Below are 26,529 nucleotides of genomic sequence, written 5' to 3' on the forward strand. Positions count from 1 at the left end.
GCAGCTTCTGACTAACAGGTGCTTCCTGCTCTGCACGTGATACTATGCCATTTATGTTGCATGCGTTTGTTGCAAAGTAGAGAAACCGTCGATTTAGAAGTTTGGTTGGGGAGGCAGCTGAGGTCTAGTAGATGACATAAAATCGGGTATATGCTCTTCGCTTGCGATCCGATTAAACAGAGCAGTTCCCGCTCTCGTCGTATAATTATTGTAAAAAGTTATAAGTTTAGCGTGTTGTGCCAGCTGTGTGTCAGCATGCTTGGGGACTGTGATGAAAAAAGTAAACATGGTTGATGTGCAGCACTTAGCGAGTTTCGGGAATTTGTCTGTTTTGGGGTTTAGCAGCGCCAATAGTCCTCCTGAAGTCGTGCTGGTCTCGGCCGTTAGTCTTGGGAAATGGGACTGTGAAACTTAGGGAGCGAGCACGGTTCGAACGGTGCTGAATTAAACAGATTTTGCAATTGGCTACATGACCGCTGGCAGAGGTGGTGTGGGCTATAAGTTTAAAAACAGGGATGTTTTGTATGCAGGCTCTGCCCGACTTGTCTGTGTAATCAAGTCTCATCAGGTGTAAAAGTACGTTTGTCGGTTAGGGCCTTATCGTCGGATAGCACTTGCTATGGACGTCGATTACGCCGTGGTTGGACGGCGTTTGTTAGGATACCGTTGCAGGGTGTTAGCCAGCGCTGGATTGAATGGTGGGTTTTGTAGCAGGTTGTTGTCGCAAAACAGCATTCGCTGAGGCTGTTACTAGTGATTGGCCTAGTTGAAAAGGACTCATTGAAGATGCATTGCAGCAGGCAGACACCACTGAACCAGCTGCCTGCTGACCTTAAGGTCGTCGGTTTTTGTCAGCTGAATGAATCCGAACTGACGTACGCGATTGTGTTTGTAGTCCTAATCGCATCTGGCCATTTTCGTTGGTTTGCTAGTTAGTCGGCTGGCCAGCCAGCTGTTAAATGGCGGGTTTTCGGTTACATCAAACCATGGCATCCATCTGATTCTGTCGTAAGAGCTTGTCTTAGCGGAGGCGTATGGTTCTAAGCTGGATCTCATTGCCAAAAATAATTGGAAATATCCAGTATAAGCTAGGTGCTTTCAGAATAGATAGGTGAAGGGAGGGCTTAGTAGATGCTAGGTCAACCATCTAAAAACATTTTGGGTTGTCACGCCACAACTGCCAGTAACTATTACATTAGACAGCTATCTCGGAGCGCAAAACTCGATGGGTTTTCTTACAATATTTATTGCACATCCTGATCGGTGTCGTTAAGGGTCCTTGGCAGGTACAATATCACTGACCACGGCATGAACGTGCATGTGGTTTCATTAAGTAACGTAACGGGCGATACGATGTGCATAGAGGAAGGGAAAATTCACTTTTTTTTGTATCAAAGATTCAATCCTATTGTTTGAGGCAATTCGGCTATTCTCCTGCTGCTCCTTAAGACGTTGTAGTGCGCTAGGAGTTGTCGGCGCTTTTTGCACTATGAATGGCACGCTCAGATTTTTGGAACTCCTCTCCCGAACAACTGTCTGGCAAGAGCCTTAAGTATTATTGAAGAATCATTCGCGGCGAGCTAAAAATGACGGCGAAGACGTTACGACAAGGAAGTTTGCTATACTACTGCCAGCGCCAAGAGAATAGGGAAAGAAAAGTCGTGTAACATAAAGTAGTAGATTGAGACGAGTCGCACGATGGGCCAATCTGAGGATAGCTCTTCCGGATCACGGTCTGCTCACAAGCTACAGCCAAATGGCTGTAGCCTGAATCAAGCCCGTAGATAACCTAGTCGAAGTGTGTATGCTTCTGAACAGCGTCCTTGATAAAGCAGGAAGATCACTAATTCAAAATAAGCAATCGTAGGTACGGACTTTAAGCAACTTTATGATTATTCCTGTTCTAAATAATATAAGTTTGTTAAGTAAATAAATGCAAACACAACATAAGTAACGTACAATTAGTTAGCCAGTACACAGTTACTCAAGAAATCTGTCCATTTCTGAGACATCTAATGTAGGTCATTTGGAACATGTTTAAGATGTTAAACTTTCATCTATCCACCTGTGATTGCTCACATCAGTGCTAGCTCAACTCATCCGCACAGAGTTTTTATAATAATAAACTTCATACCTTTGATTTGGTACATAGACTTAATTGTTATACTTTATTTAAAGGGCTGATAATAGAAAATTAAAAAGGTGAATGTAGATCGGACATAAAGCATTAATAGCAATGAAAATAAATGTTTTTTTTTTATTTATATGACATTCTTCAGCGCCCTATGCCTCATTAACCTGATCGAAGGATAATGAGTGCTTACGTTATTTGTTTATCTTATGAATGTCGCCCCTGACTTTTTCAGCAATACGTTTTAAGTAATTGTTCTGGGCGGCCATTCTTACCGAAAATACGTAGCCCTGCAAGGCATTTCACTTCTTCTTTTCTCTACTACGGGTTTGAAAACTTTCAGAAATAAAAACGCAACACACGAGATTATCATTCATGGGTTTATTTTTTTAATATCTTTTACCTCAGAATCGCATGATTTTTTGGATACTTTGTACCTCCGGCGACCTACTGATTGAAGCAAGTAAGTGAAAGATAATGTTTCAGCAACATAAAAGGCAAATTCTACAGGTCGCACTGCTTCCGATCGAACGTATTACCTGCCCTTCGTTATTGGTCGCGGTCTACTTTCGCTATTGCTCCTTTAACGGCGTTGCCGTGCTAGCTGAGTACGCTAAGATGAACGCGCTTCCGGAAGATTTTTCTCTGAAGAACGATAAATCGCCCGCCAACAGCACTGCTTGGGTGAAACGGAGAGCTCGTACGTATTCGAATGGTTGAAAATCCCATTTCCTTTAGGAACTTTGCCCATAGCTGGAAAATCAACTCAATTAGCAGGTGCTCTCTAGTTCTTAAACAGTTGTTGGGCGAAGCTTCTGACATACGGCCACTTTATTGATACCAACTTTGTCAGCGACGGTATTATTGATGCTGTTCGTTGTTTTAGTTATAAATCACATTGTGGTTGGTTTCGATAAGTAGCCGTGGCTACTGATTTCGAAGCTCGGTTCATCCTCTCGAAAGGAAAGTCGATCGCAAAAAGATTTTACTCAGCCAAACGATCTTTAAGCCAACTTGCACGAAACAAAAAGCAGCCAAGTTTTAGCCTGAATATTGAATGGGGGGTTACGGTTAGTCTGACTCAATCGATCTTCTCTGACCACGGCCACTTTGAGCTTAAGTAAAAAAACTCATAGGAATTCAAAGTTCCCTGTATTTCCTGTTTAATTGTCGACGATCGAATTTTACGTAGGAATGCTGATCATGAGTATCTTAATGATTATTACAGTTTTAATGATACTTTCTCAAGTAACTGTTAGAAGTAATAGCGATTTTCAGAGAAAGATCAAGTAAAAAAACAACGATAATCGTATAAATCTATAAATATTTTAGAAGAAAAAATTAAAGTGAACATTGAGTTCTTTCTTGTAGAGGAATGCGTTTTAGTGATAGGTTTTGTGGTGCCATGATGCCCTTTCAAAATTTTTACGTATAGAAAAATTCATTTACAAGATGTCCAGCAGGTGGCGTAACAAAATGACTTTTCTGTTACGCCACTTGCTGAGACTACTACAAAACGGAGTTACGTTTCCCGTGACTCTTTTTATCTCGGTGATGGGTACAATTCGTTTGAACACATTACATGGTGGTTCTGTGGTAAGTTGCGTAACCTTGAATATTTGAAAAATGCAAAAAAAAATTAGAAAAACTATTTTTTTTCTAAGTTCAGTAATTTAGCTAAGATTGGAAAGCTTTATTATAAGAATCCTCTGATATTATTAGCTTTAATAGAAAGATTCCATGACATTCGCTTCCTATGAGATTCGCGCATTTTTCTAGCAAACGACGTACTTCGCGAAGTAAAAAATTTTGCCCGCGGAAGCGACCCATTCGTCAACCAATTTACAGACTTCGGCCTCTGTTCTAGGACGTTTGCCTTCCTGACTAGGCTGCACTGACCGAAACGAATGATAATCGGAGCTGTCTTCGGGTTGTATGCCGGGTAGTGTAAAATTTTTATTGGAAATCTATCAGCGATCGCTGGGTGATCAAAACAGTATGCGACGTCGCGTTATTACGCAACAATATAGACTTACATCGTTTTTTGCTAGAACGTTTTTTCTGTCAGTTCAAACCGATCAGTTCATTTACGTAACGGTCCTCTTTAGTTCTTCCCTGGGGATTTGAGTAGCTCGCAGCATAACACCCCTTGTCATATGCAGAAATGCAGTTTTCCACCTTGAATATATTTTTATGGCGTCAAGCTGGAAAAGTCTAAACATTCCGGTTGGCACTCAGTGATGTCGTAAAAGACCAACCTTTCATCGCCGGTAGCGATCTTGCTCAGGTATGACTTTCTCTTTTGTCGTATGGAAGGTGACGAAAAATATACTGTCAGTTTTCTTATGATTTCCATTCATGTGCATAGCTTTCTTCCTTTTCTATCTTCCCTAATGCAACAGTTATCTTGTTCCCTCCTTACTGTGCAGAGAGCTTTCGGATCGACTGGGCCGTATTTTGTTTAAGGAGTGCCCGTAATTCGTCATCGTTTACGTTTTGCGGCCGTTCGAAGCGTGATTTACCGTTCAAGTTGAAATCTCATGTTTTGAAGCGATCTAAACCAAAATCGGCAAATCGTAATGCTTACGGAGCGTCCGCCTTCGATTTCGCAAATAGTCTTGGTAGCATTCTTTCGGCACGAAAATATGAAGCAGACAATGTTGACGATACATTTTTTTCGGCTCTATTACTGTTTCTTACGATACGAGTTCTATGAAAGGAACAAAGCATGCGCCCGAAAATGAAGACAGTCATCCTTGGAAGTTTCAGCTAGACATAATCAGCCTATCTGATGCTAACGCCATCTGTCGACACGAACAGATACTTTTTACTCAACCTAATAGCTGTTGATAGTTAACCTACGTACGCGTAGAACCATGATATAGGTCAGCTCTATGCACATTCATTTGGAAGATGCCGCATATGTATATATATGTTTTCAACGTCTAAACGCAGCATTCATGAAACAGTTAGTCTTACACTAGAATCTTATTTTGATGTCGTATACTCAGAGAAATGCTACTTGAACATTTATCTTACTAACAAAATCAGGTCATATGCCCAACACTCAGCGCATCACTAATTTCATGACTCGTTTCTAACCCAGAACTACATATTTACAATGTGAACACCTACGCTCCGTAATTTACATGCACGCGCTTAATTACTACACATATGTGTCCAAGAAATTTCGTATAGCTTTACATACGAATCGCGATGTCAAAACGTTTCTGTATAACCCTTCTTTGGCCATCTCTTGTGCCTTAGGTTCGCACCAATCGTCGTGCAGAGGGGTGGGGAACTTTGCGTGACGCCGCTCGAGTATTGTGTGTTTCCAGCATCGTTGATCCGTGTTGTCTGCGGTTGGCAGCGAGCCGAGCGACGTGGCTGCGTGCAATTGAGTGGAAAGCCGACTTCAACAAAGAAAAAATGCGTGTTGATCGAACAGTGATGTTTAGCTTGCTGTCACTGGTAGCTTTTATGGTCGAAACGTGCTGTGGCCAACCGCATTCGCTACCCGGTATTACTAACATCCTCGATTTGGTTATTCGACGCGCCGCACGGTTGAGCAAGGTCATCAGCGATCCTTTCATATCTGTAGCGCGGGGCGTCATCCAGAATGCCGGGCAAACACTCGTCAAGGATCCTGATGTCAGCGCTGCTTACAAAGGCGTTGTATGTAGAACGGAACGGGAAAATGAGTAGCCAATTTTCGTATATATAACAAGTAATCTGGGAATGGCATGAGAACGCGTACAACCCAAAAAGGGGTTGTTTGCAAGGTCGAAACGGATAGTAAAGAGAAATATTCAGCTTGAAAATAGAATGATAATGGATATAGCTGCTGAGCAACGCGATGCGATTTCGTTGATCTTAAGCCATAAAAAAGCTAACGGCGAGCGTGGTTTTTTCTATCTTTGCTACCTACCCAAGAAACATACCAACCTACAAAGAAAAATCAACTCGTTTTACAGAAACGGCTTCTGCTAGTAGCTGGTTTGCCTAGTCCCTTCAAAATGTTAAGGTGCGGTAATATCTGATTATATCGGCCCACTATGAAGCTCACACTATTTTTCGATAGGGCAGTTTTTTTTCCGTTCACCAGTGCCAAAAATTCTAAGAGTAAAGCTCATTTTCAAATAGACCGGATACATAACTGCGCGAACGTATTCTTGTTGTATCACCACGCCATGAACCCAATTGTCATTAACGATTTGTTTTTGTTTTCTAGCCATTCTACATAAAATACAAAGGGTATCCTGTAGAAGTGCACAAGGTTTCTACTAAAGACAACGTAACTCTTACCATTCATCGAATACCGCGCCAAGGGGCTGTTCCAGCTGTTCTTCAGCATGGCGTCATGTGTTCATCTTTCGATTTTGTCGCCAATCAGCCACCACAAAGTTTGGGTAAAGTCCAATGTTCAAAGTCTGTAAAAGGGAAGCTAAGACCTGTATTAGATTAAATAGCGGTAAATTTCATGTAAACGGTGGATTTCGCCTTTTTTCAAAGTAGATACAAATTAAAAGTACATATTAGGAAGAATATATTAGTTGTGCATTATTGACGAGCAGTAATCCTAGCCTTTTTCCACTAGAAGTTTTCATAGATCGGAAACGTGCTATTCAGTATTTGAGGGTTTTCAGTGTATAGAGAGAGTTCCTATAAAACATACAGATCTTCGCGTATCTCAGTAATTCGTTGTTCCGTTACGCCAGTTGAAAACTTCGAGTTGTTCTGTGTTAGTTTTATTAGTAACTTGTCCCTGGCCGCATATCTCTCTATCTAGCCGTGTATATAGTTGCGTCCCTGTTCTAACCTATTCGGTGCTCAAGTAAATAGACTTAAATAAACTCAATAATTTAATCTTTTAATTACCAAACAGCTTCTAAAAAGATATTATTCTATTTTAGGCTGGCACCATAGATAGCGATAAAGGGGTCGGCAGGTGCCTTCAAACTGTTGTCAAACGATGTCACATAATTACGGCTCTCGCTGCAACGCCTCCCGTTACGCTTTTTGGAGCATGCTTTTGATGCAATTTTTTGTTGTTTTTCGGCTATAGATCAATTCTTTTGCCACACATTAGTGATTTTTTCCATAGAGATTTGGAATATCTGCTATTTGTTGACTTTCTCAAAGCCAGCACCGAGTTAACAGGCTATGACAGCACCTGAGTGAAATAGCCCAGGGATACTTCGAGCTTTGCGGCAAAATGCGCCATCGTGCATGAAAACGTAATTTTCATCAGGCAATCATTCCCGTATCTAAGGTAGCATCTTGCCCTCGATAAATTCAGTACACTTTTACTGCTTTAGTATTTCCTGCGCAAAACGAACGTATCATCACAGTGCCTTTACGAAAAATCATAGGCACACATCTATAACTTTTAATAGATGTTCGACTTCCGGCACGACGCAGTTTTCAGAAATCGTTCGCCAACACGTCTGAAGGCGTGATAAGTGTTTTTCCTTCTAAAATTTCGTTTTTGAAATCAAATTTGTCTAAAAAACAGGTTTTTTCCTAGTTCCTAACGATCCAATTTTTGACTTATTTTGTCCAATGAGGGTAGGCTCGTTTTCTTCAATCATCTCAACCGAGGTCTCTTGACAGGTTCGCTGCCTTTGAATCCGGCCCCTTTAAGTCGGCGACGAAGCATTATTATCGACACAACGAGTCTACTGCACCTTAATTTGCTTTAGAGGATATGGTATGCGCCGAATCAACTTTCTAAGAGTTTCTAAATAACTGCAAGGTCCTGCAGTTTCGTAATATACCTTTTTCGATTATTTGTACCGATTTTACGCCATGACAGCGGGAAATTCTCCCTCAGCTACCTGGAAAAAACATTAACGTCCACATGCTGGAGGCATAAAACATTTTAGCACTTTTGTTTTGTTTTTCTTCTTTTGAGATTTTGCGTGCAGAAGCATGCAACACTACTATAAAATACTCAGACGGGTTCAGCTCGTCTATACGCCACCGCTTAGTTGATCAGCGCTAATAACAGCCATGTTTGATGATGAGATAGAAAGCGCCAGCTTTACAAAATATGAAATAATAGCACGGGATATTACTGTTGGACTCGTCGAAATCTGGTTACAGCAGCTCATGGATTGCTGAACTACAACATCTTTAATTTCGTCTTTCGTCATCTTTAATTTTCGAAAATATTTGCGATAAAGTCTTTATAAATACGTAAAGAACCAATGTAAAAAAAATAACGCAGTATTCATCGCTTTGATGCTGCGCGGTTGATCTTGAAAGTTGTAACTATTGATTGAGTTTATTTCATTGGGGATCAACCGTATAATTATGTGCACGTTCCGGCCCATAGGGACGTACGTGAATACATATACAGTAGCAACTCCATTAAAGTCAGAGTGCTAGCCGGACATGTAGCTACTTTTTCACAATAAACAACTACAAATAGAACAGAAGGAGTGAAAGATTATGGAGTTAATGTGTTTTTTGAGAGCTTGCCAGAAAGGCCGGTACCTAAAACCGACGGTTATTCACCGCTTGTCGATATACCTCCAGGGGCTACCAAAGTCAGTCCACCGCGTACGGCTGTCACATTCGTAGACACTCCAATCCTGTCCTATCTTTTAACCAGAATAATGGGTGCCTCGCCCGGTGCTTCCTTTCTCCTTTGAGGTCATCGCCTTGGTCGCTTTTTACCCATGCGATCCCCCAATGTTGTCTTTTCCTCTCTGTCGCTTAGACGACAAGTCTACTTCATATAAGCGAACGCTATAAAGTACTACTGCTTGACATTGCCCAGTGTTATACTAAAACATCGAAATATGATCAGCAACGTTGTGTCTGGCATGCGTAGAAAAGAAGAGGGAAGAAAAGCAAACGGTCGGCTCAAGAAGGTAACGAGCGAGAAGTACGCCGAGATTCCTTTTTGTCTCCGCATATGCTTTAGCCATGGTTTTCTTGCTTTTATTATATGTCAGTCATAGAAAATGCAAATTGAAAGAGAGATGGTAAAGTGACAAGAGTGAGTAAAGGATAGGAATTTTGGCAGGCCAAGGGGTTTACAGGGGAAAAGCAAGGGAATGGCAGAAGAACCGTGACCTCTAACCATAATACTGGATAACGAATGAGTTACTATCGTCATTCTTAGCACTCAAGAACCATACAGAGCAGCGTACGCTAAGCTAGTTCAACCTCGGACCCACCGCAGCACTCGATTCTTGGCGTTCTTCCTCCTCGGAAGTGCCCTTGCCCCACTTCTCACCGAAAGAGACGGGGCTTCTCTCTTCGACCCTCACCTTCCGCTGCTCTACTTGTATAACTCACTACACAAAGCTGCCAGCGTTGCACGGCGTGTTTTAACACGTGCTTGAGTTTCTTTTCCACACTTCTGTATGTAAGCTGCTGCTTCTGTTGTGGCTAGTGCAGTTGCCGCGAAGATAGGCAGACTCGAATGTAGCAGCGAGTGGCTGCTATATATATATATATATATATATTGAGACAGTAGGGGGGCGTTTGCCACAGTAGTAGCGGCGGCTGTCTAGGGTCGAGATTCGAGACTCGTGGTTTGGCTTCTCTCGCTCTGCGTGGCAGACCGAAGTCGAATTCAACCCTTTGCTCACCACGGTCTCGAGAGGGAAGTTGGCGTCAAGCTCTAGATCTGAAAGGGATGACACCTCACGGGGGATTGGAGTGGGCGTCTCATAGTCAGTGGGTCGCGTATGAGGCTGTGGAAGAGAATGGCGGCGACATTAGCACTAACAACATGAAGAGCAACGACGGCGATAACGGTGAAGTGATGATTATAATGAGCGGAGGATGGATTGAGTACAGTTGAGCAGCAAAGAACAGCCAGCAAACGGTTCGGCTACTTTTGCTGCTGCCGGCTACAAGGAATAGTCATGAGGAAAGGCAAAGTAGCTCAATGCAGGGACGTCAAAATCAGCACAGAAGCCACTCAAACATGGAAGCAGCACCGGAAACACTGCTAGCAATGCCTACTACTCGCCTTTCTCAGGCACAGAGAGTCGAACTGACCGGGCTGGCACTCGTTGGTTGGCAAAAGGTGATGGGAACGGATGATGGAAGCTGGGGATGTCAAAGGGTCTCTATTCTCTATTTCATTTTCCTATATAAAGGACTACCGAAAAGGGATCAAAAGAAGAAGGCTGTTTCCGGTTTTTGCGTGTTTGTTTCCGGTTATTAGTGTCTGTCCTTTGGCAGGCTAGTCAGCAAGCGGGCCGAAAAGAGGTCGACAGCGTTCAAACTCGAAGAGATGAAAATAGCTAGGGAAGGGAACGATGACAAAGTGAAAAGGGAAAACTTACTTTGTAAAAAAAAAAAGAGAAAAAATAGGTTTCCTGACAAGTATGCCAAAGTCGACTGGGAATTCTATGCCAGCAGCCCTTACTAGAGACACCTTTATACTTTGCAATGCGACATGTAACACCAATATGCATAGCGTAAGTGAATGAATTATTTAGGAATTACGTCGATTGCCATTTAAAGACGGCTTCAAAATGGTGGCAGATATACATATATATATATATATATATATATATATATATATATATATGTGTGTGTGTGTGTGTGGGGGTTAACTATCACTGTATTCTGAGATGATTTACTTTCGCGATGATTTCTACCGCATATTAGGCAGTTATAAGCAGACCCTATGGATTTCGAAATTGAACAGTTTTTAGCTACACGTTGTTAGTAGACGAAATTTTGTAATAATAAATACTCTAGTTCTCTAGAAACATGTGAATGAAATCCAGTTGAGTTTCCTTTAGGAGAAATGAGTTCAGATGAAAAAAAGTTTTTGTCGTTCGCAAGCCACAGCGCTGCAGACGTTTATCGAAGATTGGTGAAGACGCTACACATGAGGACAAAAAGGCCTTAAACGAAAACACAGTACGTGAATGTTGCAAATGTTTTACGAACGGAGGTTGGTATTGAAGCTAGGTGACGAGATTGTCAGATGTCGGGATCCGACGGACAAGAACGCATTGCCACAATCGTAAAGGCCTTTCGTCGGAACAGAGCTTCATGTCTAAAAGCGTTGTTGGCCAAAGCTAGCATTTTACATAAAATATGTTACAGAGTTGTAACCCAAATACTGAAAATGTAGAAATTGACTAAAAAATGGGTCTCTATAAATTGACTCCAGGCTAGTTGAAAATGCGTGTGGTGTCTTCTACGTGCAATTCGCGAAACTTTAATCAACAAAAAACCCACCTGGAGCATACGATCGCCATAGACACGGCATGGTTAAATCTTTCCCGCCAGCTGAAGAGAAAAGGCAAGATAATAACGTCGTCCAGGCGAGAAATCGAGTTCGATGGCGGTGTCGAGTAGGTTCACACGTAAAACGATGGCAGTACCTACAATGGATATCAGGGACATCTGCTACTATGAGTTACTCGCCAGAAATGAAGCAATGAGTGCAGTCTGCTATCTTAAGCTTGTCAATGGAGTCATGGACCGTTGGCACTGTAATTGAAAGCGCGCAGTCTGACTACTTCATAACAACGTCAGACCTCATTGTTATGCCACAAGCACTTCCTGAATTGAGCGAAGGATTATCCAACGTTAACTTCAACCTGCTTATTCATCCGATCTAAATCAGTGTGATTACGGGGCTTTCCAAAAAAGGCAACTATTTCGCAAGCGCTTCTTATTATCGATTTACTTCGAGAAGGCATAGAGAGAAAAATTGCGTATGATGGGTATATAGTTATCTAAAGGCTGCCAGAACGCTGGGGGCAAATGTGAAAACAATAGAGTAAAGGGTTTATAACACATATTGAAAGTCATCACTTTAGCTCAGTCAGTTTATAAGTTGCTCAGCTTCAAAGCTTGTCGGGGTCACTTTCTATTATAGCGTGGACTCATATTTGATTAGTATAGAATAGAAAGAACTCGACTTTCATGCATTACACAGGCAGACACGTGTGCGTGTTGAACGGGCTGAAGACGCGTAATAACACTAACAAATTTACTAGGACGATCAGCAAGTACGAAGATCGCTGACCACTCGTTTCTACCTGATGTTCGGCGCATCTTATTCACAGCCAAAGAAATACGTACAAATTTGAATTAGCACACGCGTCAGGTTTTGTGAGAATGTGCGCTATGTGAAGATAAGAGCTACAATGTACCGCACACTTGTTTCCTAAAAGGTCGTTCCTGTGGCCGAGGCGTCCGATTAAAGCCGTCACGAAGGGTCCACTATTCAGCCCGCAAATACTAATGTTAACTCCTCTTCCTTCCCTCTCGTCTAGGCCGCATTGTATCACTATTGTCATGTCACATTAGTTTTAAAGTGCATTGCAGAGTAGCAGAAGTCCGCTATTATGGAATGCTATCAAGAAAATAACAATGATTCTATTCATCCGTAGCTCTTTTGTAGTTTAGCTCAACGCTTGTTATACACACAAACACTATCTAACTGTAGTACCCTCACGGTTCTGCCTGACTGAACAGACCCAGTCTTTAAGAAGGATAACCAAATAATCCAGATATCTAAATCCAAATAAATAGAGGCCACGTTTTTATTCATATTTAACTTTAGCAATAATAGCAGTATATAGCTGACTTTTATCATTTTAGGGGATATCAAAGAAACCGCAGTTGAGTTCCAAATGGGCGACCCAAATTAGGATTACGTAACTCCGTGATGCACGTTCTTGTGGCCCGTCCGGAATCACCGTTCCAACGAGGCACACCTAGCTTCTTGGAGTAAATAATTTGGATTTATGAAATGGAATATTCATTTGGATATAATGTTCAGAAGATACTACGGAGGTACTTAGTCCATTAGACGCATTGACTGAAGAGAGAATTCAGAATCCACATCTATTGGGTTCCCTTAATGTTACATATAATGGGACTTTATTTAGGCTGGTTCTGGTGCAGCGTCTGACAACGTCTATATCTTGAAACGAATTGGTTTTCTACAACGTGAACTGCATCAGGTAGCAACTCAAGCATCTATCTACTTCCGCTACACAAATCGGTCCTTTTAGCGACTGATTTATACTGGTGTTAACGGTACTAAAAAAGGAATAATTAGCAAAGTATTCTCGAGAGAGAAACGATCTTTCTCAGTTCAGATTTAAATGTTCCAAACTTTTTTTCGGACGGTGCTCAAGTGAAGTTCGCTTGGGACGGCTGGTCTGAAAATACGATTACGAACCATTGTTATCTCGGCTAATTCTTCCATCTATCGCCTTTTCCTAAGACAGTAAAGGCGATCCTTCGTTTGTTGTTAAAGGCTTCACATTTATTGCATCTATATTGTACACATTAAAGTAGTTGATCTAAATCTTAATTCTTAAATCTGCTACTGTATTTGCTAAAAAAAATTTAAAAAAAACACTCGTACGTTGTCTACAGTTTATGCGAGTTGAAAATATTCACCCAAAAATACTATATTATATGATAGCCTTGAGCTGATTGTATTTTTTTTTACCTCCCAGGTTTTATCCTTTGGGATGCCGGCTACGACGTATGGATGCTTAACGCACGGGGCAATATCTACAGCAGTGATTCTGCTAAGTCCCGACAAAGATTCTACGAATATACGTGAGTGCCCTCGTCGAGATTTTTCATTCACACAACACATGAAACTGGATCAAGGTTCTAAGTTAAACACCAGTCCAGTATTGCGCTTAAGCATCGCCTCAAAGCGAATGTACAGGTAACTTTACAGAACTGAAGACTAGCATGCGTATGCTAAGCCGGATTCGATGAAACACTATTACAGTATAAAAATGAAAAAAGTACTTCAGCTTTACAAAGTAAGTATATATGATAACTGTAATTAGCGCACTTGTGCTCTATAACAGACATTTTTTACCTCCATCAGTAGAGGACTAACTTATATCAAAGTGCATAATTATGTCGATGAATTTCCTGACAGATTCCGACGGATGGGCTTGATGTGAAACATATACATAGGAAACACTTACATCGGCGCATCACGACATACAAATAAGTTTCAGCTTCCACTATGTATTGATTCTCAGGATTTTCTAGGCAAACGATATTAGTAGTAATACGATCGACACCTGAAGAAGTCTGGCTGCCTTTCTCCTCTAGAGGCCGCAGAGTCTTGCTGCTATTGTCGAACAGCGGTGACCTGCCTAAAATAAGTTTCCATTTCAATCTGACCTCACCGTTGTCGAAGAGGAAACCGGATGGGAGTACTGGCTGGCAGCGGACTGGGAGTTTAGGGTTGGCTCAAGCGACTATTAAAGCGGCCTATACAGCCTGGCCCTGGCTGTCGCTTAGGCTGAGTTTGTGGACCCATGTTGTTACATTCTCCCTCTTGCGAACGCCCTTCGTACGATCCCCGCAAAGTGTCCCGCTAGGAAACAGTAGAGGTAATGGCAATTGTGGATGGACAGCAGAAGATGCGATTTGTCCATTGTCGAACCGATCTACCGACTTGACGGTAGCGCTGCCGCTATGGCCTAGCTTCTAACTCAGAGGCTACGGAACTAACATTAGGAGGGCGACAGAGGTGAACTCGTCTCGGCGCTATTGAAGGACGAGTGTACCATGTTGAAAGCGTGCTAGCTACGTAGCTACTAGCAGCTGCTTTTGAAATAAAAGAAAAACATAACGGTGCTCGAGTAGTACAGAGTTAACGGGTTACAGGGACATATAACGTTTACTTATTAAAATACGCAGACAATATTTAAATTTGCGATGTTGGCCATCATTGCTTTAGAAAATTGTCTATCCCAGGTTCGAATTGTATGCGCTGACTTTATAATTTCTTTTTCGTAGTTGAGTCGATGCTAGAGACTTTTCCAATCATCGAAGTTACGCTGTCTAAAGCGAATAATTCTATATATAAAAAATTAACCGTGAAGACAGCGAATACTCGGAGGAAATAATTGGTTCCAAAAGTAACTTGTAGTCGACGTTTTTTCAACCTCGGAAGTCAGCGTTCGCAGCAGAAGTGATAACTCAGAACTTTAAATTTAATGGATTTCTAAAATTGTTAAATCGTTTCCATGCGTAAAATTTGATATTTCAGCGCTAAAGAAACTTACAAGTTCAAAATGGTCTATCTAACAAACACCAAATTCCACCTCCTAGGCATTTGTGACGCATTATTCTAAAAATAATGACTCAAGAAATAGTTTTTTTCTCAAATTTGTTGAAAAATTACTGTAAGACGCATATACATGTAGGCCGATCTTCTGCATTATCTTACCACGAATAAAGGTACGGATTCGGTTTGTATTCAGTTTCATTTTATTGCCTTGAAAGCGTACTCACACACAGGAGTTCCTATTTATACCAACCATTTCCAAATTTGATTCACCTACAAAGTCCAACATCTTGCGATATGTCCTAAGGGCTTTTCTGCTATGACTTAAGCGGGTACCTGCTTCTTTTTCTCGCCTCTAGCTTCCTGGCTCGACCCCTCTCGTCATCTGGCTCCATAAAATTGTTGTTAGGCGCATGCGTCGTTGAGCCGCTTAATATGCGTGCATCATGCTTGTTGCTATATAGACTCCCCAAAAAGTTACTGCGCCGTCCAACGGAATGAGTCGCACTGCTCATGCCCACTACTCATCTGTATCTAGCGAGCTATCTGTATAAGTTTTTTCTGGTGCTTTTGGCACCGCTTCGCTGTGGTAAGCCCTTCTCCGAGTGAGTTTCGACCTGAGGGACGCATCGTATTTAAACGACGAGTCATTGGAGGAGATAGCGGTGACAGTCATAGTACTGCTGAGAGTGATGCTTGTGCTTGAGGAATAAGAAGGCAGTCTTCAATCGACAACAGTGCAGTTGTAGCTTCCGGCGCTACTTAAGAGCGGCCCTGTGCTGATTCGTGCATTGTTTGCTCAACAACGATGTACGTCAACAGGTACACCCAATCGGATCCGTCTCTCCGAGCAAGGCACCTCTAAAATTCGGCGTCACTTCTAGCTCATCACCACTCTTCGCTGCTGTCGTTTGCTCAGTATCCCGCTCTTTAGTTCTCCTCTGACCTTCTATCCATTAATTCCAGTCGCTTACTTTGTGCTCCCGTTCGTAGTCGTTCGGTAATATTGAGTAAACTTCTTCTTTTAAGTTTAAGTTAAGTACCAGAGTATGTATTTTCTTTTTCTTGCATATAAAACTAACTTGGCGTGTTGCGTCAACGTTGTATGTACAATTCGAGTGAGAAGGCCCTTTCAGACAGCGGTGCTCGTCTACCTCGAAGTTTCCTCTGTAGATAAAGGCTTGTCTGATGCCTTCAATAGACTGGAATTAGAACAAAAAATAGGGGTACGCATATAATAATCAATTACTTTTGGATGCATTGTGTAAACATTTAATATAATTGTTAAATTAAATTAATACTGTTTTCCTCGGCGACGAAAGAATATATAAATCAACGTTTTCTACGTTTCTTCCAATGAAAAAAAAGACTAATAGATAAATATACATGTATTTGCTAGCGTATGACACAGCCTTGCAAGAAGCAGCTCTAGACCAGCAGTAGCTGTCCACTACGTAAATCTATGCGCAAATATTATATTAAAGTGAACAAAGCGCTTGACATAAGGCTGTAGACATAAAGAATAGGATCGTATAGGAAACAACTTGAAAAGAATAAGACAGGAACAGGTTGTCTAGGAGAATGTCGTTATGCGCATATAGAAAATTCAGCCAAATTTAGCGGGCTGCTTATTGTGGCGGACATGCGTTCATCAGCTATTCCTAGTAGGCAGAAATAGCCAGCGGTAAACTGATTATGACGAACAACGGTGCGTTGCTAACGAAATTTCAGCGAAAATCAGCTATTATCCAATACGTTCAGTCTGAATAAAGCTTCACTGAGATAATAAATGATCTATTTGTTCGCTTGACGGTTTACACTATTGCCACCGTTCTGAAAAATCAGAGGAATATTCGTAGGGAGCAAGCGAACAGAATGTTTGAAAGGCCTCGAAACTCATTAGAATGACCCAGCCAAAAATGCGTTCTTGTCGCACCTGGATAATTTAGGTAGAAATCAGCGGCCGTTTTGAAGGATAGAATATAAATTGCCTATTAAATAATAGATAAGCCAGCTAGTCAACGGTCTTTTTTTGCATGGACGTTTTGCATCTGTCTTGTCTTTTACCCCTCTTTTTACTCACTGACATTTTTAAACTTCTGCATTTGTCGTTTGCTATCAGCTCAAAAGTAAATCTGCTGCAGTTTTTCGAATGTAATATATCGCCCGACGCACGATCGCTGTTGAAAGATTATTTGACAATTGAGGAAGGAGTACTTCGAAAATAACTAGTGAATTGTTCAAGTTCTGAAATGAAGATGTAGTCACGATGAACAATGATTACATTGAATAAGCATGACTGTCAGAGAGGACACTTCCAGTTAATGCAAGGAAGTTCGTCGAAAAATCTGTTTATGTTTACGTACAGTCTTAGAAACAACTCATAAGAAAAAGCCCGGATTTAGATGTCTGATTATATATATATATATGTGTGTGCGTGCGGGTGTGTATATAACACAGGTCTTAAATTCCGTGCTTTGGCATTTTTATCAATCAAACGCAAGATCGGATGAGTGAAAGATATGCCGGAACTGGCCAAATCTATCCAATATTTGATGCACGCAGAACTATGCAAGCTCAAGCCCATTGTTCTGTTTAGAGGGTCATATAGATCTCATCCTGACTCCTGAGTGGTTTGGTCATTTTCGTGAGGTGTTACCTATCGAAAGTTTAAAAGTATATAGTGTATAGTTACCTGGCAACTGTGATTGTTTGTTTAAAGTAAAAGTTCTGATTAGATGGTGTTTAATTTTGATTAAGTTCTAACACATCTTGTTTATTTGACGTTACATCTCGCTACTACGCTGGACAACGACTAATCCTATTAACGTACAGTTGGGATGAATTAGCTGCATTCGATCTACCAGCAAATATCGACTACATCCTCACAACAACAGGCCACCGAAATCTTCATTTAATGTCACACTCACGGGGCACAACGGTTACCATAGCAATGCTCGCTTCGAAACCAGATTACAACGATAAGGTATGAAGATGGAAAAGATCTTTATGTCTGACGTGACGATGTACTCACGTCATCAAAGAGACAATTATTCATATAAGAGGCCATTGAAGCCCTAAAAGCATCAAAATTCAATTTACACAGCTGTTAATCAGGATAAAAAATTATGCCTTAATAATATATATATATATTTTTTTTCTTTATTTGTGCATGAGTATTATACATATTTTCTAATGCACTTCATCTATTTACATGAGAACCATAAGTCTAAGGCTTGACCGGAACACGTGTTTCTCTCGCGGGATTTGAACTAGGGGTCTCCGGCTCAGCAGCCGGAATTAGTAATCTTTTTAATAACAGAGCGCAAATATTTCACAGGTTCGATTGGCGACAATGCTCGCACCGGTTGTATATCTCGACGGTATGAGTCAGTTCTTGCAAAATATCGTCAAATTTTTTAGTAATCCAGTAATTGTAAGTATATATAAAAGAATGAGTGCTTAGAGGCGTATCTTTGCATCGTTTCTGGAAATATGATTATAGCTTAGAATCTCTGCTTACGTTCTCTTTGTTGTCAGCAGTTTAGTTCCTCAATTTCGCGATGGGGCAGACTCATAGTGCACCTCAAGGGCTGATACAACGCTAAAACTTAGCCAAAAGTCAACTTAGAAGAGTAACCTAGGCCGTAACATGAGGCTTGTGATTGTTTTGGGCGAAACTATAGTAACTTTTGTGGTATTATACCGAATAAAGCTATATACCTGAGACTGGGTTCTGCTATCGAAGAGGCTTTGGGGAGGCTTAGGAACATGTGGGAGACCTCCTCCTAAATGTAAACCTTAATAAGGAAATGGTAGAATGAAACGGAAATTGAGAATGTCACAGACTAAGCCCAACTGTTATCAGCACTATAGGGATGGCGTTTACAAAATATTCTCAGATAGAGTACGTGCAAAGTCGTTTCATCGACGACGCACAGGGACCACTTCATACTTGACGTATTCATGCTCATAGAGAGCCAAATTTTTTTTTATTGTTCACGTAACGCGTGACTACGCTCAAGCGTTTTACTGACTATTTGTGCCCGCAACAAATGATAACGATTAAAGTTGAAGCAATTTTAAAAATTTGTTCTTGACAATGATTCCTAACACGAACGACTGTCGTCGTATCGCTAGCGAACATAGGCTAGTGTATTGCGAATAGCGTAGTGACTCAATGCTATTTATTGAACTTTGCTGTGCATCGATGCTGATATTTGTTTCCCCGAAGAGCTATGCTGTTGATGTTCTTACCGAAGGTGGCCCTCTGTTCAGCAATGCTCACAACGACCCCAGTTATTTCACCTTGAACCCAACGCTTTGCTCGCTAGAGCTGTGCCCTATCACGAATGATCTCTCCGGTAACTTCTTCACAAGCAGTGGACACCATAATAAGGTACGTACATCAGGCAAATACTTGTTCTGCGAAACAGTCCGTTCAGACAGGTCTTACTTATTCAGAGATACCTGCTATTTTTATCAAAGCTCTAAGCTTTGACAAAGCCCAACGTGAAACCAATTGGCAGGCATTCGAGCATAAAAACATCAGCTAATAGGTGTTTTACCACTATCCCTCATATATATATATATATATATATATATATATGAGCGTTCATTTAACTTCAAAGTTTGGGCAAACATTCATCAGGTACAATTCGAAGAATAAGTTAGCAATAACTACGATCGATAAACTTATACACTGGTAAACATTTCGTTCCCTTATGCCATACTTACAGCATAGTGGAATTTTTGACATGCAGCCGAAGATATAACAATAATACAACCTTATCTTTTATCAAATACTATCTCTAACAGCTACAGATAACATTTATACCTTATATATAAACTCCTTGTAATCAATACACAGCTTCTGGGAGTGCCCCAGCCCAACGGTTCGCCAGTGTTCTTTCGCGATAAAGAAACAATCTGACTCACAAATAAAACTACTAAAAACAGACTACTACCATGATAACGAAATAGTGCTTAATAAATGCTATTGCTGCCGTGCGAATTCAGTGAAACCAAAGTCGATGTCACAAAATATTGCATATGTATCGAAATGCTTGAGCATAACGAGTAGTAAATATTTGGTGCATTCACTAGAGAGGTAGGACAATGTATCTTTTTTTTTTTCTTTTACTTTGCCCAGATCATTCAGATCGTATCGGTTAACCCATCCGTTTGCCAAAGCAAAATTTCTAGTCTATAGGCTTTGCTTGCCACCAGCGGTCCATCAAACTTGATGAAGCGCTTGCTCTGTCAATATTAACCGTAACTTTCTACACACATACAGAGCTGAATATTTATTTCGTATCTCTGAAAGATGGAATCAGCTCCGATGAGTGATTCCAACTCGCTAGAGCTGCCCACATGTATAAACAAACTTTTGAACTTTAAGGTATAAAAAAAATCAACTTTAAGGTATAAAAAAAACTTGTATAGTCTAAATTCACTATGGCGCTGTGTTCTAGACAATTTTAGTTTTTCTGTTTTTCTTTTCTCTGGACATTAATCCCGAAATACAGGAGCGTAGCACGGTGATTCGCAATATCATGGCATGGTAAGGAACATTTTTAAATTCAGTAAACAAGACTGAGGATCTCCATTTTGTATGATTTGCTGTTTCTTGGCACGCGTAATTCGTCATATGGAAGCAGACAAAATCACTTCTTTAGGCTTGGGGCATATAAGGCCTTTAGCTAACTAGATTGATTATACTTGGTGTCTGGGCCACCGTCACATTGTGCTAACTTACGAAGGAAGTGGGCCTGCATATGCCCGTCGATGTTGGACGATCACCGTTGGCGTTCCATCATAATTATCACGGTACTTGGCATATGCATTAGGGCTTTCCTTTTCTGAATAGACAAAGTGGCTAAGAGACCATAGGTGCCGTTATTCGTTGTAACCATTTATCGTACATTCTAGACCTATATTATTGTATATAATAACATTTACTATAAGCTAAAACATGTTTTGAAAGAAATATTGTAAACTACTTATGTCCAAATATTGAATTCAACGTCTTTTTTTTTTCCTATTTTTCCCCCTATTCTTTTACGCGTGCTATCACAGGAGCTTTACTATAAATAAAACTGAGACCTGTTGTGGAAAATGCAAAACACAGACTAACCTTTGTCTATACTAATCTGATTCTGAGGTGTGATATTACATAAGAACTGTGGAGAGTAAAAAGTCACATTCTTTGTTATATATACAGAATTTTTCCAAAATGTTTACAAACTCTAGGACTATTTCTTTAATTGCACATCGCATCATGCTGGAGGAACAGCAGCAGCAATAGGGGGGCATTTATTTACTTAGAAAACTGCTACTGTACCGCCCCAGACTGTTTTCTGGGTGTGCAGCAAATTTATTCGGTTTACGTACATCGTTGTTGCAGTGGGTGTTTAATGTGCACTCATTGCGGGTAGAAATTGTCTGCCTTAATTTTTGCTGGCAAACTAAATTCAAAGGCTAGGTCAGATTAAAAGAAAAAAATCTATGTGAAAATTAGACCTTGAAAATTTTACCGCATAAAAGTGCAATCCAGTGATCTTAATGCGAGAAAGTTCAGTAAGTTCAAAAAGGTTCTCAAAGCTTGTTACATTTATGAGTATCTACGCTGGCGGTTTATTAACCCCAATTGGGTTCTCTGTACGGCACTTAGAGCCACATTAGCCGCGTTGCTAGTTCGTTGTGTGGGCTTGTCGCAGCTTGCCAGATTTTTCACAGATCCCGTTTCTTACCGCTGCTATTACAGGATATGGCAGGACGCTTTCGGTGTTGCAGCTTCAAAGATCCGTCTAGAAGGATGATCCGGGCCGTGCGCGCTCGCTGCTCTTAGCTACTAGGCGCCTAGCTGGCGCCGCTACTTGCATATATCGCTTGGCCGGTGACACTTGCAGAGTTTCTAGTGAATGATTCATCCTAGATCGAGAGCCACAACGGCGAAAGCCGCAGGAAAAGATGCCGAACAGCCTAGAAGCTACAGCTACTCCCCTACACTGCATCCATGTATTTCTCTCCCCTTTTTCGTTCTTCCGCGTTTAAAAGGAAGCAGAAAATCGTGACATTGCGGCAATGGCTGCATTGGGAGCGGACCGGTAGGGGAGGCACTTTTGAGTCGTCTTCCTTTCTTTGGCCGTGGCAGGGGCATCATCTGCACCTAGCGGACTCCGTACCCCACACACCGCGTTGCACCGATGTCAGCCTTTAACACGACCGTCGCTGTGCACTGCCCGGAATGGAGTTTCTGTGAATACATGCGCATCCGTCTTCTATGACGCTAGAGCAAAAGTAGCTTCGGCGGCTGGCGAGTGGCGGCTAAGCATATCAAGCAGTAGAGGAACGGCCGGGGCGGGGTCGAAAAGGGTTCTTTGCAATTGAGCGAACTCAGAACTTCAAGGGTTGTATTCCTAATCCTGATCCTCACCGTTGGTTACTCCTTGGAGAGATTTCTCTCGAACGGAATCTCTTTTTGCTATCCACGACTAACAATTCACACGATCACGGTGATCAGCGGCTGATGTGAGCACCACCCGCTCAAGGCAGGTGCCTAACGCACCCACAGTCGTACCTATATGTTTTTGGTAATGGCACGCCCCCGCGAAGCGTTTCTCACACTCTATCCGATCTTCCTTTTGGTGAGCTTTCTTGTGCGCCCGTTATACTCACCTGGTGGCCGAAAAGGCCCCTGTCTGAAAAACTTCCGTGGTGTTCGTAGTTGAGGCATCGTAGTCGTCGCTATTCTCGGTTGTTCCCCGGTCGTGTCGCTGTCCAAAAAACTTCACGATATGCCGATCGCGTGCCAGAACGCAGGCGATGCTGGATTGTGTTTGTGTGCGAGTAGTTTCCCTAGGGTGCTTCTCGACGCTCTCTGCATGAGGCTTCGTCTCCGATCAACTGCTATCATTTCGATACAAAAAGGAGGGCAGAGGCAAAGGGGAGGAGAAGAAGATGGGCTGGCCTAGAACGGATGTGAGGAGGCAAGTGCGGGTTGGGAATATGCAGGATATGTCCAAACTTGTTTTGGCAGACGCTTATGTCTATTACATACATTTGTCCATACATATAAGCAGTAGAGAGTGATGGCATCAAATCGAATATCTTGCCGGGATCATAGCAAGAAAGGGACAAGGTGATGGGTAACTGGTCTTGTAAGCAAAAACGATCCAACGCATTTCTAAAATTCAGTCACGTCATTGGATGGGATACCTAGCATGTTTCGAAGGGCAGGCGACTGCTCTCGTGATGAAAAATTCATAAATAATAAATCATAAGTGGGCTGTACTCATTGTGTTTTAGTTAAGATACGAGACACATATAAGCGCTTTCTCAGGTAATTACCAAAAAAAGCATACAGAAATTTCTGTACCTGTTCTGATCAGTTAGCGGCTTAATCTTGCCGTCTTAGATCTGGTAAGTGTTCAGGTTGAAACGGCTTATCTTTATTCTATACCTGAGCGATTCGAGTGCTTACAACTACGCGTAGATAATAAAGTTTTTAAGCCAAGTATTGCTGAGCAGCCTGCTGTTTGTATGGCTTCTACGTTTGTCGCGCTAGTCGGATGATCTGTCATGGATAACCCTAGAATGTCGACTACAAGAAATGATCCGGATATTTTTGCCGCTTTCTCCGCAGTACTCGGCCTTATCACGGTCATCTGCGTTTGCTTCTGAACACTTATGCTGAAAACATAAAAAAACGCAAAAGGTAACAGTTGTCTCTTAAGAACATGACAAGATGTAGACAGATGTTTAAATACTAATAGAAAAGCCGCAGACTCCATTAATTTACATCAATGATCCATCGTGTTGCTTTCAAAGCCTGTTTTCCAATTAAGCGAATAGTCAATATATTTTCTTTATTGCGACCTATCTTGTACCAAGCGAAAATATATATATATATATATATATATATATAGGAAGATGCGTCTTACGAAAATTAAACTGCCATCTGGTGGCTGAGTTGAGTAAACTTACTAAACCGTAATTTTCATAAAATCCCTCGGGATTAGATTATGCTGGTTGGAGGCAGATATAATATATATGCAAATATGGTGCAATTAGCTTGATTACGAGTTAACGTTTTAACAAATTTCAGGCTTGTTTGCTCGTATAACTATAACGGTGGACTAGTCAATTTATTTTCTTTATTCCCGCCTTATATGTTTGATTGAAGTAGTAATAATACGTATCGGGATCGAACGGCAGCCCCGCTATTTGATTTATGTGGTAACCTCTGCTCACCTTCGACCTGATTCTATTTGACTACATCGTGTGTCATGTAAATGTAACAAACGCCATTGGATTTTTACTAAATCGTTTGAACTCATCAGTAACGTTTAGCGCATAGCAACAGCTAAAGCCCAATTCTGAACCACCCTACGATTTGCGGAGGGCCCAACAAAAGCCAGCTGGATCGGCGTCACACAGTGGCAATGAATTTTATAGCTTTACGGAAGCTCACAGTCGGCAATTATGGTGAGATAGTAACAGGTGAGCTTCCTGCCATTATTACGGCTTTTAACCCGTTTGAACTGTCTATAGCCTGCTGAATTCCTATCTTTTCATCTGACTTTAGCTACCTGCGCTCGCCATTTCAGAGTCGGCTGGCGGTATATTCAACGCATTTTCCGGCGGGGACGACGTTTAATGATCTCAAGCACTATATACAACTTCACAAAACGAAAAGATTTGCCTATTACGACTTCGAGGACCCTTGGAAAAATATAAAGGCCTACGGAACGGCGAGTAACATGTCCCCTTTGCACTTGATTTTGAGTGTTTTTCCTATGTTCGACCTCGTTGACGAGCCTTATCGGTTTTAAGCGTCTGAAGAACCTCTTTTTCTTTTTCTTTATAAATCTCTATACGTACATATGCACAGGTAGTGTCGCACACACACACATAGATATGATACCTCCGAGCATATTAATTTACGCGGGCTTCCCGCTAAAGTAACTAAGTTTAAAGGAATGCTAACAGTAGCTTTTGCTCGTTAAGTGCAATTCAATAAAAGCTAACGATTACGTCTCGCGGATTTGTATAATGAAAATACAAATAGTACGATAATGAAAGAAAATAATATAATAAGTTGTGGGCTCAGTCAGCTGAAACTTCAGAATAGAACGGAAGTCAATTTTAAACGATATTTGTTCCCCGATCTGTTGCGTTCTGCGCATTACTTATATTAGGCTCGTCCTCCGGCGTACAATTTGCAAAACGTGCGTGCGAAAATGCTGATCTTCTACGCGAAAAACGATAGTTTCATCTCGGTTCGCGACGGGCGGAAAGTTGTCGAGAGATTCAGGGACAACCTATACAAGGACACCGCCATAGAGCTGCCTCATGCTGGTTTTGTGCACATGGACTTCCTCTGGTCGATAAAAGCTAAGGAACAGCTTTATGATACCATAATCAAGCGCATGAGGGAAATAGACGGTGAAACGCCACAGTCTTAAAAATTCTGCCATTTTGATCGATGGTTTATCCTGCTTATTTATTAGCTGACGCATGTGCGCACCTCTTATTAATGTTTTTATAACTTATATATCGACAATAGTAATTAACTTAGAATTAATCACAATATAGAAAAACATCTGTGATAGACATTACTTGATGTTACATCATCGGAACTGTCGACAGACATGAAACATTATCGCAAGTTACGTAAATATATAGAACAGGAAAGCACAATGACTTCAAAATTTCTTCCGCTGCTAGTGCCTTGCTTCTGTCCATTCATGTGCAATCTAATTAAATTCGAACCTGCATCAATGGGTCACAAATTACGGTGACCGAATTACTTAGCATGAATGCAAGCGTAGATATGCGGTCCTGTAAATTTTGCTACGACAATAGGTTTGGTTAAATAGAGATGGAAGGATGAGCATACTCTAACTAACAATAAAGTAAGTAAATACTGTCTACAATTAAGTGCTGCTGCGATCTTTTTTACTCTATTAACACTATAGGTACTGATCGGATTTGTATTTCACGAGGAATACAAGGTAAGCTCATGTTCAAGGGGCAAAGTTTGTTGCAAAGGCCGTTTGATGCGCTCGTCCTTTTCAGTATCGTCGTCTCGGGTTCTGCTATGTAAAAATAGAATAATCTTTTTCCAGCTTAATAATGTATAATCCACTATAGTGCCGATAATATACGTTGGGCAAAAGGGCACAGCTATAACATACATTAAATTAGCTTAAAGTGTAGCAGACGACAGACCGGACAGTACAAATATTTCTGGTCAGATGTTACCCTGAGTACGATCTCTCGTTGCCAATTTATTATTTCTAAATAGATTGAATCGGATTCCGAATCGGTCACATATTACGTCCGA

General features: G+C 41.3%; 1 protein-coding gene across 1 annotated transcript; it reads left to right on the top strand.

Moving 5' to 3' along the window:
* Nucleotides 1–5,560: 5,560 nt before the first annotated feature.
* Nucleotides 5,561–26,123, top strand: LOC111254641 (lipase 3-like). The gene is made up of 8 exons (XM_022815698.2): nucleotides 5,561–5,806; nucleotides 6,363–6,540; nucleotides 13,594–13,699; nucleotides 18,015–18,165; nucleotides 18,520–18,615; nucleotides 19,414–19,578; nucleotides 24,791–24,934; nucleotides 25,382–26,123. Exons 1-8 carry the CDS (start codon nucleotides 5,561–5,563, stop codon nucleotides 25,646–25,648), a joined length of 1,353 nt encoding a protein of 450 aa, XP_022671433.1. The 3' UTR covers nucleotides 25,649–26,123.
* Nucleotides 26,124–26,529: the final 406 nt, after the last annotated feature.

Source organism: Varroa destructor, unplaced genomic scaffold (genome assembly GCF_002443255.2).
Source record: "Varroa destructor unplaced genomic scaffold, Vdes_3.0 BEIS01000007.1, whole genome shotgun sequence".
Taxonomy (NCBI): domain Eukaryota; kingdom Metazoa; phylum Arthropoda; class Arachnida; order Mesostigmata; family Varroidae; genus Varroa; species Varroa destructor.